The sequence below is a fragment of the Abrus precatorius genome, unplaced genomic scaffold (assembly GCF_003935025.1).
Source record: "Abrus precatorius isolate BTA unplaced genomic scaffold, Abrus_2018 Scaffold7, whole genome shotgun sequence".
Classification (NCBI taxonomy): Eukaryota; Viridiplantae; Streptophyta; class Magnoliopsida; order Fabales; family Fabaceae; genus Abrus; species Abrus precatorius.
The window spans coordinates 26,462,454-26,480,656 of record NW_020874417.1 but is presented as its reverse complement, the minus strand read 5'-3'; the positions used below and the strand labels follow the sequence as shown (position 1 = coordinate 26,480,656).

The window sequence follows — 18,203 nt, the reverse complement described above, 5'->3', positions numbered from 1 at the left end:
ATCTAAGTCAATTATAGGTAACAAAAGTCAATTATATGTAACTACCATATCTTAAAATAGTTAAGATCTGAAATTACTTCTTTTATATAGAGAGAGGTTAATTTTTTTTAAGGCCTGTTAAAATTGGTTGAACGCACTATGTCAATCGACTTAAATATATAAATTACTCAAATTAATAATTTTTTACTCAAAATATGCTTTTGTTATTTAAGTATACCCAGCATGAGAATCTTTCCTTAGTTCACCTGTGGAGAGATTCAGCAATGGCCGTTAGCTGACGTAGCAGTGGTGTCGCATTTCAGATTATAGTCCTTTTTTTTTTCCCTCATGTAAGTAAAAAGTAAATAAATAGATTTGATTTTGTTACTTAAACCGGGATGTGGCATTCCATTTGCTTTCAGCCAAAAAATTCCTAATATATCAAATTCATATCGAACATGTTTCTAGCAACAGATCACGATGATCCTACAATTCGAAATAAACAAATGAAATTTAGAATCAAGACTATTTTTCAAAAGTTGACGTTCCACTTCATCAAAAATAAAATATAATAATTTTCTTAACACTCATCATTCGTCTCTTTATTTAAACTCAAAATTTATATATATTTGTTATTTAAAACCCCCATTTTCTTGATAATTATTATTTTTATTTGCACGTTTCATATTGAAACCTTCTAAAAAAGGGGTCTTGATAATTTATATTAGAACGCGAAAGTGATATTTATCAGTTCATTTTGAATTGCCCGGATCCGTAATGACAAAGAAGGAAATCGGTCGCTGACCACGAATTGCAAAATATAGTTAGCACTCACTCATAATTTAACAAGGGATAGATTCGTCATAAGATATTTGGAAACAATAATATAAATAACTTATAATCCTTGCAATTTTTTAAATTTATTTTAATAATTTTTATAATTAAATTTGTGCAATGAATATTATATAACAGTTTTATTAATAAATTTTTTATTGTAAATAAAATCTAAGGTCCATAAAAATATAAATTTTTTTATTTAGTTTTTATAAGAAAATATTAATATTAAATATTACAAAAATCGTAATGTAAAGAATCAAATATAATATGACATATATCACTTACGTGAATCAATTAGTAAATAATTATTTTATTTTAACATATAATTTTAAATGTAATAATTTTACTTGACTTAAATAAAATGACTTCTAATAAAAAAATATTTATAATATAAATAAAAAATAATATGTAAATATATTTTAAACTATTTTTAATTAAAATTATTACAATAATATAAAAACATCACGTGAGTTTTGATTTTTAATGTATTTTCAGTTTTTTTTTACTTAACCTTTTTTCACCGTCAAAGAATTATAAGATAACATGAATAAGAAATACTTAATTTTCATATATATTTTTTTAATAGAGTGTTATACAAGGAATACTTTTTATATATAATTTTATATTATAATATTTTTAATTAGTATAATCAGAGATATATTAATATATTATCTTATACTAAATGTGTTGCGTCACTGAAACGTGAAAGTTAATTAATAACTTTTAATAAATGGAACAAAATATTGCATATTTATTTATTTTAGAAATAAAATTAAAGAAAATTGAAAGGAGCGAATTGAGATTCTGGTGTTTATATTTAAGTATCGTGGTGCGGTGCTGCAGCGGAACACAAAGACTTGCGTTTTGTATTGGAAGCAGTGGGTGGACATATAAGTAAAACGAGCGCGAGGGAGGAACACACACAGCCTCCTCAAATAACGTAGTGGAAAGAAAGAGGGTCGATAATAGCCAAGGTGAAATGATAGAAACCACAATTTCTAGGGTTTTGTTTTTCAAATTTCGCAATTGTTCCGTTGATCACTATTTTCGCATGTTTCTTCCAAGTAATGTTACCAGTAGAAGTAGGGCTGTTTCATCTTTCCATCTTCATTTCTTTAGTTAGGATGCAACTTTCAATTCGATTTTATATTTTTCTCGTTAGGGAGAAAGGCTGTTTTCTTTCTTTGTGTTGGGTGTTTCTTACTTTCGAGATCTGTTATTGCTATATTTCTAGTTTTTACTCATCGGTAATTGCTTTATGCACTCTTCCTTTTGCTAAACTCATTCGCCTATCGTAGCGTTGTAACCGAACTTGTACTGTATGTATGTATGTGAGTGCTGTGTATGAGAAATTTTGTGTTTGCTTTTATACGTTGTTAATTTGATTTTGTGTTAACTGTATTGAGGATGTTGCTTCATCAATTACTGTCTTTCTCTTCGTTTCTACTTTGAATATTGTCGTTATAGGTTTCAATGTGTGCTGACGCAACTGTTGTACAGTGATTTTGAATGCTTGTGAAAATTGTTGTGGCCTTTTGTATGGTTTTCTAAACTCTCTTATTGTTGGTTTGCAGTTAATTTTGACTTTCATATAACAAACAGACTGCATAGGGATTCTTTTGGCTGTCAGACTGTTTCCTTTTGAGTTTATGACTGTGTTGGGTTTTCATTATGAGTGGTGCACCTAAGAGATCTCATGAAGAGTCCGTTCATTCATCTTCCAAGCACCCGCATGAAGATTCGGGCACATATTCCAAGTTGGTTTCATCGTCAGTTTCAAATGAGTATCATATGCCTTATGATATAAGTCAGGATTCCCGGGTGGCAAAAGCACCCCGAACTGAATTTCGTGATGCAGATAAAAGATCTCCTCTTCATTCAGTGTATCGCATGCCGTCATCTTTGAGTGATTCTCATGCAGATCATCCTATTGGTACTGAGAATAGGATAGAATCAAGGGATTCCAAGGACAGTAGAGATCTCAGGTTTGAGAATCGTGATACAAAGACAGAGAAGAAGGAGGTGTATGGTGAAGCAAGAAGGGATCCTCAGAGTGCCAAGAGTGAAAAGGATGTGCGCGTGGAAGGTAGAGGAGATGAAAACAAGGATGTTAGACATGATCGAGATAGTCATAATGATTCAAAAGGTGACACCAAGACAGAAAAGGATGGTTTCAGTGTGGTTGGTAGCCATTTGAATTGGAAAGATTCAAAAGAGTACCATAGGGGAAAAAGATACTCTGATGCCCCTAGTGGGAGTTTGGACACATGGCATATGTTACGTGGCAATGCGCAAGGTTCAGTTGAGGTTGGGAAGGAGAGTTCAACAGCAGAAGAAAGGGATTATGTTGAAGCTCATGAAGCTGTTGGGGAGAACAAAGTTGATCCTAAAGGTGATGATAGATCTAAAGAGAAAGATAGAAAGAGGAAGGACGTGAAGCATCGGGACTGGGGAGAAAGGGAAAAAGAAAGAAGTGACCGTAGAAGCAATACACAAGTTAGCAATACCAGTGGTGACTGCAAAGAATCTGCCAAGGAAGATAGAGATGTAGAAAGGCTGGAGAGGGAGAAAAAAGATCTTCCAAAAGAGAAAGAAACTTTAAAAGAGAGGGAAAAGGATCAGATGAAGAGGGAATTGTGGAATGGATTGGAGAAAGAAGTTTCAAATAATGAGAAGGAACCTGCTGATGGATCAGTTAAACTTCCTGAACAAGAAATTTTGTTACCAGAGCAAAAGAAACAAAAGGATGTTGATAGCTGGAAAAATGTTGATAGAGAAGCTAGAGAGAGGAGAAAAGAAAGGGATACTGATTTAGAAGGAGATAGGTCTGATAAGCGTAGTAGGTGCTTTGACAAGGAATCAGATGATGGATGTGCTGATGTAGAAGGGGCGATAGAGAAGGAGAGGGAAGTCTATAATTATAGCAGTCAGCACCGTAAGAGGATACAACGACCTAGAGGTAGCCCTCAGGTGCCTAACCGAGAGCCTCGTTTCAGATCCCGTGCCCAAGACAATGAAGGGTAAGTTCTTCCTGTGCCTTTCTTGGTTTTTTCATTGTTTGCAAATTTGATGATCCAGCAAATATATTTTCATTCAAGTATCTTGTGAAGTGTCTGTACATTTTTATTTTAATTTATACCCTTTGTTTCAGTTATAAAAGTTAAAGCTTCAAAGTTTTATTTGATAGAAGTTTCTGTCTTGGTTTTTTATTTAAGGTCCTATATTCTATGTTTTGGTTAAGTAATTAGATCTGTGTGTATATTTTGCAGGTCTCAAGGTATGCTGTCATTTTGTTTCACTGTCTCGATTTATTGTTAGACCGCTGAATTTGTACCTTCGTGAAGCAATGCAGGTTTCAGCAGAGATTACTATTATTAACCCTTTGCTTTATATTTTATGTTATTATTCTCTTTCATATTTTGCATCTCATGTACACTTCCTTACTAATATGTTTTGTGATGTGGCATTGTTATCATTTCCTATTCAACTGATGGTACTCTTGTTGATGGAATAGAGAAGATTAGAGCTTGGTATTTCTGTTATCCTTACATTTGCATGTCAACTATATATGAGTTCTGATATTTCAGGGAAAGTAGAAGTTTCTTCTGTTGTTTATAAAGTTGGTGAAAGCATGCAAGAACTGATAAAGTTGTGGAAGGAACATGAATCATCTCAATCTCAAGTGGATAAAAATGGTGAAAGCTCTAATAATGGCCCCACTCTGGAAATTCGGATACCGTCTGAGCATGTCACAGCTACAAACCGCCAAGTAAGATTTTTTTAATTTTTTGTTCTTATAAAATTCATGAATTGGTGTCTTTATTTTTTTCGGTTTTTGGGGTGGGAGGGAAGGGGGGACTATGTTGGTGGCTTTCTTTTTTATTACATTGTCTATTCTTCCTCCTGCTTATTAGTATAAGGGTAGTGTTTTTTGTTGTTTTTTCCCTCCTGATTTATTTTTTGCGCTTTCTGATGTAGTGTAGAATACTTGTACTTGCTCTTTGCACCATGAATGAAAGTGTATTTTTTGCTAATTGTCAAAAGAAAGTCAAAAAGGTTTGAGGATTGTGATCCATCCATAATGGCTGATAATTGTGTTCTTTTACTGATTTTGACCTTATTATTCTTATAAATTATTTTTCTTATTTATTCCCTCTATTTTCTTTCTCTTTCCTTTTGCTTTATCTTTTACTTGTTGTTGATGCAGTAAATGTAGTGTTTAGTCCATATATAAAATTTTTAAGTTCTTGTTGATTCTTCCTTCCCATTAACACAAATTTTCTGAAGTAGTAATATACTGATTTTAACATTTTTTCTTTCAACACTTTCTAGACTGCTACATGGTTCCTGTAACTGTTACTTGGACTGCAGTTTGCCATTTTCTGTAATTCTCATGCACATGCTGGAAACTAGTGGATGCCCATTTGATATGTTTTCATTTCAATTAGGATATGTTCTGTTCTCTATTATTGAACATTAATAAACTTTTGAACTTTATGTTTGGATTGTGAGCATTCTGAAAGGATAGTGTATTATGAAGGACAGAAATAGTTATCCAAATAATATTTTCTACTGTCTGTATTTTCTATTTCTTAAAGAAACAATTCAGATGAGTGCTTTGCCATTTATATGGTCAAGCTGTTGACTAGAAATCAATTGCTGTTCATTTTTGGTATTAGGCATTATTATTATATTGTATATCTTTAAAGTAATTGAATTTATTTGAAAAGCATGGTGAGAGGCTTCTCCCCCTATCAATGAAATGATGCATGCTTTACTGTTTGTAAATTCTTGAGTTATAGATTTTGTAATTTTCTGTTCTTTTTAGAGTTCATGATTCCTGTGATACATACTCCCCCTTCCAAATCTCCATAATTATTTGGGCCATTATTTTGGTCTTTTAAAACATTGGTTTAAATTTAGTTGTAAAATTAGGATTTTGAGACCTCTAAGTACCCTAAAGTTGGAACATATTATTAGTTGTGCTTTGTCACAAATTTTGTTGTCAAATTCTTCAAATAAAATACCGTTGATTCTATTTCTTTCATGATCTGATCTAGCCTCTATTAACCTTTAGAGTTGAATATTTTTAAAATGTTGTTTGTCTATTCATCCAGGATGCTCTGAGACTTCAATATCCATATTCTGGCAATTATCTGGTACCTTTTGATTTATTCAAATCTTCTGCTTCTTCCATAGTTCCACCTGTATGTGAGACTGCATGGCTACTTTTTGGTCAAGGGTTGTCAATACCCTATCTTATCAGAGTCTTTAGAAGATTAAGACCCTTACTTGCTAGAGTATTTTTACAACCAAACAACTATAGATCTACACTTCTCAGTGATCTTGAATTGTTTCCATTTTCCAATATGTAAACCTTCCTATACTTCTGTCCTACAACAATGTTTTTTACATTGAACAGTTGGAATTAAGTAGTTTGGTGGTGATTAGAATTGGGATACATGATTTTTCAACTGTACCACTTTATTTCATAGCCTTCAGATAAAAATTAAGCTTGTGTCAGTCTGAGAAAGAAATTATTAATTCAATGAAAACTGAGTAGATTGGCCTAAATAACCAATACTAGTTCTACAGTCCGTCTAGCTGTCTATGAATAATTAGTGAGTCAAATGTGGTTGAAATTCCTTTTGACTAGTTGTCTATAAATACTAGTTGAGATTGTTGAAGGGGCTGAGCAGGGTGAAAGCTCCTCTCATTTTTAATTTTTTTTGCTATAATCGAAATATGAGGCTAAGTGGCTTCTGGTAGCGTAATGGAAAACTAATATATGCATTGTAGTTTTGAATGAAGATTAAATTTTGAAAATTATGTGTTCTTGTTAAAAGTGAATGAACAAAACTTATTATGTAATAATATTGTTACAATGTTCCTCTTTATTAGAAATGGGCTAGGCCTGATTCAACTCCTAAAAGCTAACTCAAGGAGAAGATTGTCCAAGTTTTATAATGATTATTCGAGCCATATTTCTAGTCAATGTAGGACATTTTAACATACTTCCTCATACTCAGGATTAGACATTAAAATCATGAAGTTTGCAGATACCATATTAGAAATGGGTTAGGTTTAACTCAATCTGAAAAGCTTGCTCAGTGAGGAAGAACCATGTCTTATATGGAGTATTTTGATCATATTTTTAATTGATATTGGATATCTTAACACACTTTGTTTCAGAGAAAAAATGTTTATGTTTATTTGATACTTTTGAAACCCAAGAAGGCATTGATTATCTTTTCTTCTACTTTATCCTTGTTTCTTGATAATATGAGGGTGAGCCTTAGAACAAAGGTAAGGTTGCTACTCTGTAACCTTGAGTTCACAGGATCAAATCCTGAAACAAACAACCTCTTTGCCTGTAGGGATGAGGCTGCATACATCTACTCTCCCTAGACACCATTATGTGGGAAGCCTTGTCAACTGTGTTGCCCTTCTATCCTTTTCTCTTGATACCTCCACTGTGTGGAATGAGAGAAAGCATCAATGGAGTGAGAGGGTAATTTAGTCAAATGTAGTATTGGGTTAGTTGATATTTTTCCAATCCTTGTTCAAAAACCTTAGATGACATATTTTGAAATAGAGGTGGTATTCAATTTTTACCAATTCAATAAAATAAATAGTATACATGACTAATTTGTATTTGATAAGTGGACGAAAAGTCTTGTCTAGAGCTTTAAACTAAAAGATGTAGGTAGCAGGAGCTTTTATCCGCCTATTTGTCATACCATTTTCTTTACTATCTGTTTTTTGGGGAGTGGGGGTGTTTTGTTTGATGTTAATGTTTAGACGAGATGAAAGTTATTTGCTTTTTTCCTTTTTCTCTGTATAATACAACTTCAGAATTAAAAATCTAAACGCAGGATACTGTTTAATATGATGTTCCTTTTGATGTTATACCTTGTCTTGAGAGTCACACTATTATATTCAGGTCAGAGGTGGCCAGCTTTGGGGGACTGATGTGTACACATATGACTCAGATCTTGTTGCTGGTATGTGTTTTTACGAACTGGATGCAGTCCTTTTCTTACACATGACAGGTCACATGTTTGACAATAGTATTTGTATTGCAACTTTGTTGCACAGTTCTCATGCATACAGGTTACTGTCGCCCAACAGCATCTCCACCTCCTGCAGCCATACAAGAATTGCGTGCGACCATTCGGGTGCTACCTCCACAAGATTGTATGTCCATACAGCCTGCCTTGCTTGTTTAAATCAGATTGATATCATCTAATTGTCTCTAAGTGGCCATGAAGTAAGAACTGATAAAATATGTATAGATATGTTGTCATAGTCTTGGGTTTCTATATGATACAACTACAAAGCATTTTTCCCACTAGGTGGGTAGGGTCTGCTAAATGGATCAAAACCATGGTTTTCTGTCAAAACAAAAAGTTTACAAAAGGCCATTAGATCTAGGCCTGTTATTGACAAGGTTTTGCATAGATGATGAGCATTTAAAATCTCCCAGTTGAACTTTGTTTGTCCTTTAGGATATTTAAAAAGGTTTATGATTGAGTTGTTCTTTTCAAATAATAATCAAGCTGAAATGACCATTAAGGCATTAACTAATTGTGATGTAAATATTGAGTAAAGGGATAAAGTAAAAAGAATTAAGAAAAAAGAACTGAAACTGTTTTAAGATTACAGGTGCTAGTTTTGGAGTAGTATTTGGGGTTGAAGAAACAGGTTTTGGAGAAACCAATGACCCAGGATCCATCCTCTTTCCTAAGCACACTTATATCCCCTCAAATATGCTTAGATGCACTCTCAAGACCTGTTTAGTCTCCAATTTAAATCTAGAATATGTCTCTGGAATGTTACTGGGGTAGGAATTGAGCTTATGAACTGAGATCTACTACATGTACCGTTACCTAAGAAGATAGCAGTACTTCTTCTATCGCAGTCCTGCCTACTGCATCATGCACCCTCTCGAAACTTATTTAATTATGTGCTTAATTATTTTCTTGGAATTTTATATATTTATCTATAGCAGGAAAATTAGCCAATTGTCAGTTCTGTTGGTTTCTCTTCTGCTTTTGTGGTTACTATCTTACTGTTACTGTGTTTCTTTTGAAGCTTTATTTGGATTATCTAAACATAATAATGATATGTTATATCAGGTTATATTTCTACACTGAGAAACAATGTTCGTTCCCGTGCTTGGGGTGCAGCAATTGGTTGTAGTTATCGAGTTGAGCGGTGTTGCATTGTGAAGGTATTATCAGAAGCCCTGCAAAATCTTCTGTTGTCCTTTGCAATTTTCACTTGTTGAAGTTATCTGATCTCTTCATTGCAGCTTCATATGCTTTAGATGTTGTCACATTTACATTGACATACACTTGAATATATTATTGGTTGAACCTAGTACCTATCTAATATTAAAAACTTAATATCTAACTGCTCATTTCCTTAATCTTCAGAAAGGAGGAGGAACTATTGATCTTGAACCTTGCCTTACACATACATCAACTATTGAGCCTACTCTTGCTCCAGTGGCTGTTGAGCGGACAATGACTACCAGGGCTGCAGCTTCGGTTTGTCCAGCATCTTATAATAAGCAAAACTTTGGCTGCAAAATTTAATCAATAATTATATAATAAGAATATGATCCATACCTATTTTATGTTGGTTAATTTGAATATTTGAGTATAACATTTTATTTTGGTATTCTCTTTAACATTCTTTTATGCTGTTTCATACATTAATCTTGCTGATACCTCTGGTTGTGCTTCTCAATAATTGAAGCACATATTATTGTATTGATTTCTTTTTCTTTTTAAAGTTGAGGTTTAGTGCTTTTAATACCATTGTATTTGGGATGTTCAATTAAATTCTGTTTGCTGGCTTTAGAAAGCGTGCCTTACTCTGCTTGCTAAGATTGATATATTGTTTTTGCTACTGAGAAGCAGGGGCTGACACAAATTTATTTATTTTTGTACTGGATCTGTTTTCTTTGCACCTTCCAGGAGTTAGCTTTCTATCGGTTGCCATGTTTTTAATCTCTGTAAAAATTAAAGTAATATTCATAAAAGTAAAAGAAAAAAAACAATTGTATTTGCGAAGAATTTTATGTTTCACACGTGTTGAAGTCTGGGATTTGTGTTGCTATAGCTAGAAAGGCAGCTATTACAATTTTCCATGTTGGCTCTTATTTTTCAGAATGCATTGCGGCAGCAAAGATTTGTTCGTGAAGTCACAATACAATACAATCTTTGCAATGAGCCTTGGTATGCAAGTTTCTGTTGGCAAAGTGAATTATCTAATATTTTAATCACAAAAAGCAACAAAACTAATATTCTAGTTTTTGTCGGTGCAAAAATAATAGAAACCAATTTGTGTTATTTTGGCAAGATTTGAAAATATCTGAGCTTTTGGGAATGCAATGTGGATTGTGTTGCAATTTTTCTTATCATAAATTAGATACCAGATGCAACACTATCAGCTTACCCTGATTTTAGTTAAACACCTACCATCTGTATTCACAATTATAATATTTTTTATTGTCAGGATCAAATATAGTATAAGCATTGTTGCTGACAAGGGTTTAAAGAAGCCACTCTACACATCTGCTCGTTTGAAAAAGGGAGAAGTTTTGTATTTGGAGACACATTTATCCAGGTATTTATGATGTTGCAATTCTTTTGCTAAGTGATTTGTATTCCATTTGTCATAGGCTTCGTATTTAGTTTCCCTTAAAAATTCACTGCATCAATTGTTGTCTTTTTAATTAGTGAAATTTAAAGAATCCATGATGATGTACTTGAGAAGTATCAGTCTGTTCTCGTTCAAGGTCTGAGGTCTTGTTGTAGTCGAGCAGGAACTTCCTACTGGTTTTCTTTTAATTATGAGGTATTTCTTTGTAGATATGAGCTTTGTTTTACTGGAGAGAAAATGGTCAAGGCTTCGCCAGCAACTCACTTGCATGACCCTGGCACAGAAAAGTCTCAAAATCACCACTCACATTCCGCAAATGGTGAAAAAAATGATTGTGACAATGTCATGATTGATGCTTTCCGTTGGTCTCGATGTAAGAAGCCTCTGCCACAGAAAGTAATGCGTACAATCGGCATCCCCTTGCCTCTTGAACATGTTGAGGTATTGTTAAGTTGCATGCTGAGTCACCCAATTTGTTACTAATATAAAAACGTTATTCAAATTATGTGCAGAATGCATATTTAAACTTCTGAATTTTCAGTTTTATCATAATTGAAAATGTGCACTTTCTGTCCAGGTACTCGAGGAAAATTTGGATTGGGAAGACGTACAATGGTCACAAACTGGTGTTTGGATTGCTGGAAAGGAGTATACCCTGGCACGGGTGCATTTCTTATCAATGAATTAGTTTTTAACCCCTTTAATGTTTTGCTAGGCGTGATGGTGGGATGAGATAGTGCGTTTATTGATATACTTATTTATAAAGATATTGTCTCGTAACTCGAGCGGTTGTAGTTTATGGGGCATGGCTATTGTTGTTCAATAAAAAGTTATTTATATTGGGTTGATTTTTCTCTCAACTCTTGCCTGCCAGCTGAGATTGTTGCTCTTGCTGTGTCCTAAATTTCAAGGGTTGAAATAATGCTACGTGAATCGGATACATTGAAGGGAGCAAAGTATCGTAGCCCATTGAAGGGCAAAATGCTAAATTGAAAACCAAAGCTGTGGTAGGACCCAAGGTGAAGGCCATAGTTGTGTACAATTTGGCCCTTGAGAACATTTTTCTTGGGAATCAGACACGATGTTCTTCAATTAAAAATAACCATCATTGCAGAAGAAAATTATAGTTGTGCTTTGGTTGGTATACAAGGATATTCATTCAGCCTTCGCATTCTTTAAAGTTTGAGCAAACTACACAACTTTTTTGTGAGAACCTTAACTTACTGGCTTTCCCTTAGTTTAACATTACACCTACTTTTCTAAGAATTTAATGTATGTCACACCTTAGTTCATTTTCACGACAATGAGTATGCCAATAGTAGTGAATAACTACTACTACGAGCTTTTTAGAGTAATTTTGCTCTCTTTGTAACGTTTGAGGTTACTTACAACTAATTCTAGATTTTGTATTATCATTTTAAATCTCCACCTTTTAATTTTCATATTCGAAGTTTCTAAGTCGATATTAAGACACGACTGGATTATAAGACGAGAAAAATTGACTTCAAAAAAATTGTTCACATAAAAGTTAGTTAACGAGTTCACATGTATTATTTTCTAAAGGAAGAGAATGTATTTTTCCAAATAAAAGGGGTGCATAAAATAATGTGTTTCTTAGAAATGGTAGTGTAATTTGTTCTTGAACTTTAAACGATATTCTACTTTCATTCTTCTGATCTGTTTTCTGCCATTTTGGCCGCAATTATTACGTTGTATAGTTTAATGCAGCGTATCACAGCTTTAACGCTCTAGTTACTAGCTGAGCCCCTTAATTTTTTGTTTTCATGGTATGTCTATTTACACACAAAAGCCAGATATCTGGCTCAAATGTGAGCAACGAAAATCTTGAGTGAAACCCAACTACAGCTCCACCAGGGCCCGAGATATTAACCAGTTGCCGTTGTCATGCATCACACCATTGTAAATTATTGATAATGATACAACAATCCAAAGACTACCACGACAATATGAAATAATTATCATCTATTCCAATACAAATTTAACCTAACATCGTTCCAAATTATACTAAAAAAACTTCATGCTTGCCACTCAAATTGTTGTTGGCCCAAACATCACATACCAAGGTTTTAGAGGTAATCTGTCCCTGGCAGATGATTAAGTCAGATGGTCTTTTTTAACAGACCGAATCAAGTCACCGTTATCAGTCATGAATGCTATTTCTCACCACTTATTCTATTGATTTAAGAAGTTACACCACATAGCCGTAGCAATCCAATCCCTCAACGAGAATACAATTTGGTATTGTATTGAAAGAGGGAACCGAACATCAGAACTTCATCAATTTCTGACAGTTCATTGACTGCCCCTGATAAAATTTTGCAAAAATACATGTAGCTAAGTCTATTTGCCGCTAAATCTTTGAAAGATACATTGAACTCTCACCTGCACTTCTCGGATAATAGAGCATGTGATTGAATAGCTCCTTTGCATTTATGAATAAACTTCTTAACACCTCTATTCATATTGCTGCAAGCCTGGTAGCTAACCCCTTTAAAAGAGGGTAAAGTGGTAAACAAATATTTCATTGTCCTAGTTAACAAGGTAATGTTCTTTCCAATAAAATAAATTAAATCCAAATGAAATAAATTAAGGATAAGTTTTAGTAGCCAGCAGCAGATCTGAGTTCCATATAATGCAATTCTTCCAGATTGGTGTATGTAACTATCTATGAAGATAAACATAAAAAAGAGCACGAATGTTGCAAAAAACAGTGTATCATTCTGATATATCTGCCTCATAGCTTTATAAATCATTTCAAATTTCCAATCATGCACAAAACAGCAATGCCAACAATAATTTTGAAGTTATGTGAGGGGGAATTAACTTTCAAAAATTTCATATCTATACATTTATTTTTCAACCTACTTGACTGTACAGCATTTTCACAAACAATTTCAACTAGAAGAAACACTAAACTTGCACTGCAACCATGGCAATCTCTTTTCACCCTTGAGAGAGATGAAAATTTCGCGGGCACTTAAATTATTCTCAAACAAATCCAAAGCAAGAAAGTAGACCTGTTCATCAACACCTTGCAACTCATCTAACACCTTAATGCATTTGCTTATTGAGAACCTGTCCTCATTCTTCAAAATTGCATTGGCCCTCATCTTTGAAGCAGCTGCTATCTCCAGCATGGCATCCACAATGGCGTCCCCGTTGGCCTTCCGGCTTCGCTTCCGGCCACCAGAACCAGACGGCACAACAACAGGGTGACGCTTATGTCCGTCCAACATATTCACATCTTCACCAGAGCCAGAAGAAACATCCTCATCCACGTAAGCCATTGCCACTGTAAGTAACATAACATCATTCAATCATTTCAACTGTCTCAAATTCTCAATGCACACTGCACAGTGCATTTCACCAACAATGAAGCACTGAAAACTCAAAATCCAAGGAAACAGATAATCCGCAAACTAAAACTCACGAAGCACGCGGATATAAACAGACCCAGAATGAAAAGAGAGCGTTTTTAACGTTAGATTTTGCATGAAATTTGATTGTGACAAAGGGACGAAACATCGTACCGCGTCGAACGAAGCTGTCGATTCCGCGAGTCAGGGTAACCAAACGTTGGGGGAATCGCTACCTTCTTCGAGATTAGTTTACTGGAAATGCATTAGTCGAAGTTCGTTCGACGCATGAACGCGGGTGAGTAAAGAATCGAAGGAACGCTGCAATTCTGAAAACCCTAACGTTGAGTTAGAGACGATGGAGGAAGAAGACGGGAACGGAAGCAGGGGCTTAAACGCATCGTTGCACTATGATAGATGTTGATGCCCGACTTTTTGTTTTTATTTTTCCTTTTTTTTTTATTAAGCCTAGTTATACCAAATTTATCTTTTTTTTCCCTCTCATTTAATTATTATTATAAAACTTTTGTTTATTGCGATGAATTTTTGTAAGAAAAAAGTATTTATAAATATAAATAATTAAAATTTTAAGATAATATAAAAATAAGTCAAAAAGTTATTTTAATATATGATATTTTGATTGGTTGTATATAAAGACTCTATTTTATATAAGAATTAATCGTTTATCAATTACACGGTTTTTTTTTTCTTATTAGGATAATTTATACAAATTTGTTTGTTTACAATATATGCTAAGATACTCATTTTAAAATTTTATCAGGTTTGACAGTTTAATAAGGAATAAATATTCTTCAGAATAAGGATTTAATGATTGAATAGGCATTTTTATAAACATTAAGATGAAATAATGTGCTGTATTATTGTTCAGCCTTATATATTTAAGAGTGTGTTAAATTTAAATCATTTGAAGTAATAATAATAATGAAGAGTGAGTGATAATTTCAAAATAACAAACAAAATCGATAGACATATGATAACTTCAAAACAAAATACTAAAAGCACTGGACAATTTGTTAATTATCACACACAGGATAAGATTTAAAAATGAAATGATAACATAGTGCGATTAATTTCATTAAGTAAGCAATTTTCATAATATATTTTACATAAAAGTGGGTGATTTTCTATTATTTTAAATTCTTTTTAACAAGCCTCTCGAACTTTTCCTTTTATAAGAAATATTTACATGTTTTTAAAAATTATAATCAATATTAAATGAATATCACGTTACAATACTGAACACAAAAATGCACTCAACAGAACTGTCAAATCGTTAAGCTGAAAATCCACAACACAGCCTAAGCAACGTGGAGGTCGTGTTGGAACTCAATGCCCACTTTGATACAATACTTCAGTTGCATGAGGATCTTCCTCACATAGCTTTCTTCAAATTTCAATGAAATTCTTTTTACTTGAGAGTCAAGAACTATGAGGTGCTCGAGTAGAAACTATATTCAGATGTGAATACAAATTTTCAATTGGCCTATTAGCTCAGTTGATTAGAGCGTCATGCTAATAACGCGAAGATTCGAGACTGCATGGCCCATATTTGTAAACAAAAATTTCAAACTTTTGAGAATTTACACTGAAAAGTTTTGTGGAATCTGTACCCATAAATGCACTTTGTGAGAATGGGATATATGCTTCAGAAGTGACAACTTTTCTGTAAAGAACCATTAAAGTTTGCATGCTGTCTCATTCATATTGTTTCTTTTATGGAGAGAATAAATATTTCTCTATCCAAGCAACAGACAAAGGCTTTGCTTCAATTTCAATATTTTTTTAGTTTGATATACATTTTAGTAGCTCTCTTTAGACAAATTGAACTTTTCAGAAATCATATGTAAGTCCACTTAACCAATTAAGTCTACGAACATATTGGTGTTTCATTTTCATGCAGAATATTGCTTACTACCTCTTTACCAAAATGAATTAACCAATCAACCGAGGCTTATAAGTCAAAGGTAATGGTTTTGTCACTTCCATACAAAATGCAACTGCTCTTTTCCTTCTTTTTTGTTTTCTTGTGCTTTCTATATATGAATTGTTTTTCCTTTTTCTTAACATCATCTTCCTATATGTGTTCTCTTCAATTAAGTATATACTGTATAGTTTGGAAAGTCCAAAGCACAAATCTGTTTGGTTTATGACAAAAATAGAAAAGAAAGTAAGAAGAGAGAAAGAATGATAAGAAAATAAATAAATTTTTAGATTATTTGATATGAGAGAAATGTAAAGACAATAATGAGAAGGATAAACAAAATTTTCCTATCACTTGTTTTTGTAGAAAAGAAAGTAAAAAATTATTTATACTTACATAGATAATAGTATCCCTCAACTAAATATATATTATTTGATATAATATTATATTACTTGGTGTTTTTTCTTATTTTGATTTTGTTTGGATTGAAGAGTTTCCACCAGGAGCCGAATCCTTACAATCTGAGGATATATGGCTTTCTGCTATTTAATAGTACTTACATTCATTCTTTCAAATGTCAATCATAACATGGGTTATATATATATATATATGGTCGGTCATTCACTTAATTACACTAATATTGGTTATAGAATGGGTTTAGAGTTATCAAGACTACCGGTTTTTAATGACGTAAAATTTAGGTGGCACTAACCCTTCTAAACTTGGCAAAAATATAGTAAGTAATTAACAATGAGGAGATTGCCTCAAAAAAGCAAAAAGAGAGTGAGAGAGAGAAACTATAGAAAAGAAAAAGCTAAAAACAACAAATTATGGGGGTCAATAAATTATATTGTGAATATATATCAAATAAAATCTATACAACAGTAACTATCAGCAAAGTGGCATCATTCAAGAAGTGAGTTTCCTAGCTATTCTAATCAGATCTAAACACTGTAGGAGGGGTGGGAAAGAATTCCCAACAAAGTCATCCTAACATCAATCAAACTTTTATACAAATTCTTCACTCTTTCCTCAACAATCTCAAGCCCATGCTCCAATTCCTTGCAGCTTATCTTTAGTCTCTCAACAGCATATTTCAACTCTTTTTCCCTTTTACCCTTCATATGCTCCTTCAATTCTCTAGCAGCACTGACTGTCTGCTTCAACTCTTCTATCAACAAAGATGAACAAGACCTCCTTCTCTGCATCTTCTTCTTCTCAACACTTCCTTCCGCTTGCTTTGCCAACTCCTGCAACAATCTCACCCAAGAAGAACTCGTAGGATGAGACAACTTCATTAAGGGCAATCCACGTTTTGAATCAAACGATAGACCAAGCTCAAGAAACCTGCAACATATCAAGGCCATTGCCTTAGACCCACACATAACCTCACCGAGTTCAGTTTCATGACATAGCCTTTGCTGCAACATTTTTTTCAAGCAAGAGGCACGGTTTTTATTTGTTTTCCATCTCTTTTCTATGCTTTGACATGACTCCAAAAGTTCCAATGCACGAGTTGCTGCCAAATCATTAATAGGCTTGGCAACACTACCCTTTTCCACCAAATGCACAACCACTCTCAATGTGTCCACATACTCATTGATGTTCTCCATTTTGTCCACAAAGTAATTGCATGCATCAAGAATCTCAACGTTGTCTTCTAAGTACTTATCAACAGCCCCACGCTCAGCATCATCATTGTAAGAAATGCACAGAAGAGAATCCAAGGAAATTTTCTGTGTGGTGATGGCAGAATCAAACAACTGAGCCAACCCAATTTCACCACTAGTGCCTTGTGACCGAAGGGTGTCTAGCTCCGCCGTGAGTTCCCTGTCAAATCGGGTCTTTTCCGGCAAAGGGGACACTGCCACCGCCACCCTTGGTTGAAGCCGCCGCATGGGGAGGCTCCGTAGGATGGTTGGTGCTCTCATATTGGCTTGCACAGCTTGAATTTTCCTTGCTATGCAAAGTTAAGAACTTACTTAACAAGGTACATAGATAACATGACTAATTGATAATGTGGTGCAATGTGTATATATAGAGAGAGGAAAGGAACATTAAAAAGGACACGTGGCAATATTATATTGAATATAAAAAACACAAATTGAATGTGATGAAATGTATGTATCACAATCATGCATAAGGTGGCTTCTAGCTGCAATTGGTGTGTAGAAAAAGGGACATGGTGGGGACCTTGTTTATGGCTTCGATGCCGTTGAAGGGGTTCCAGAGGGCCCCACAGCCCTTTTGATTTGCGGTGAAGCAAATAATTGGGTGACAATGGTCGTTGTTTTCCTGAAAGTGAGCTGTAATGAGAGTGCGTGGTGTTGCAGCACACACCCACCTACTGTACTGAACTTTTCAGTGTGATGGACCCAACTGTCTTCAAAGAATAT

General features: G+C 34.0%; 2 protein-coding genes across 7 annotated transcripts; one reads left to right on the top strand and one right to left on the bottom strand.

The window, feature by feature from the left end:
- Positions 1 to 1,657: 1,657 nt before the first annotated feature.
- LOC113873697 (zinc finger CCCH domain-containing protein 13) lies at positions 1,658 to 11,906 on the top strand. Of its 6 annotated transcripts, XM_027511949.1 has the most exons (13): positions 1,774 to 1,789; positions 2,389 to 3,836; positions 4,086 to 4,093; positions 4,404 to 4,585; positions 5,934 to 5,975; positions 7,760 to 7,820; positions 7,915 to 8,013; positions 8,955 to 9,049; positions 9,255 to 9,368; positions 9,994 to 10,061; positions 10,342 to 10,452; positions 10,698 to 10,929; positions 11,066 to 11,341. In XM_027511949.1, exons 2-13 carry the CDS (start codon positions 2,488 to 2,490, stop codon positions 11,174 to 11,176), a joined length of 2,472 nt encoding a protein of 823 aa, XP_027367750.1. In that variant the 5' UTR covers positions 1,774 to 1,789; positions 2,389 to 2,487; the 3' UTR covers positions 11,177 to 11,341. The 6 variants fall into 6 exon arrangements, with proteins under 6 accessions (XP_027367751.1, XP_027367750.1, XP_027367752.1 ...); XM_027511950.1 differs by lacking the exon at positions 5,934 to 5,975 and having other exon boundaries at positions 1,658 to 1,790; positions 2,391 to 3,836; positions 11,066 to 11,906; XM_027511951.1 differs by lacking the exon at positions 5,934 to 5,975 and having other exon boundaries at positions 1,778 to 1,880; positions 2,391 to 3,836; positions 11,066 to 11,906.
- A 1,421-nt stretch (positions 11,907 to 13,327) lies between these two features.
- LOC113873548 lies at positions 13,328 to 14,265 on the bottom strand. Its single transcript, XM_027511708.1, has 2 exons — positions 14,040 to 14,265; positions 13,328 to 13,801 (listed from the first exon to the last, which is right to left on the bottom strand). The coding sequence occupies exon 2, from the start codon at positions 13,794 to 13,796 to the stop codon at positions 13,404 to 13,406; it is 393 nt and encodes a 130-aa protein (XP_027367509.1). The 5' UTR covers positions 13,797 to 13,801; positions 14,040 to 14,265; the 3' UTR covers positions 13,328 to 13,403.
- Positions 14,266 to 18,203: the final 3,938 nt, after the last annotated feature.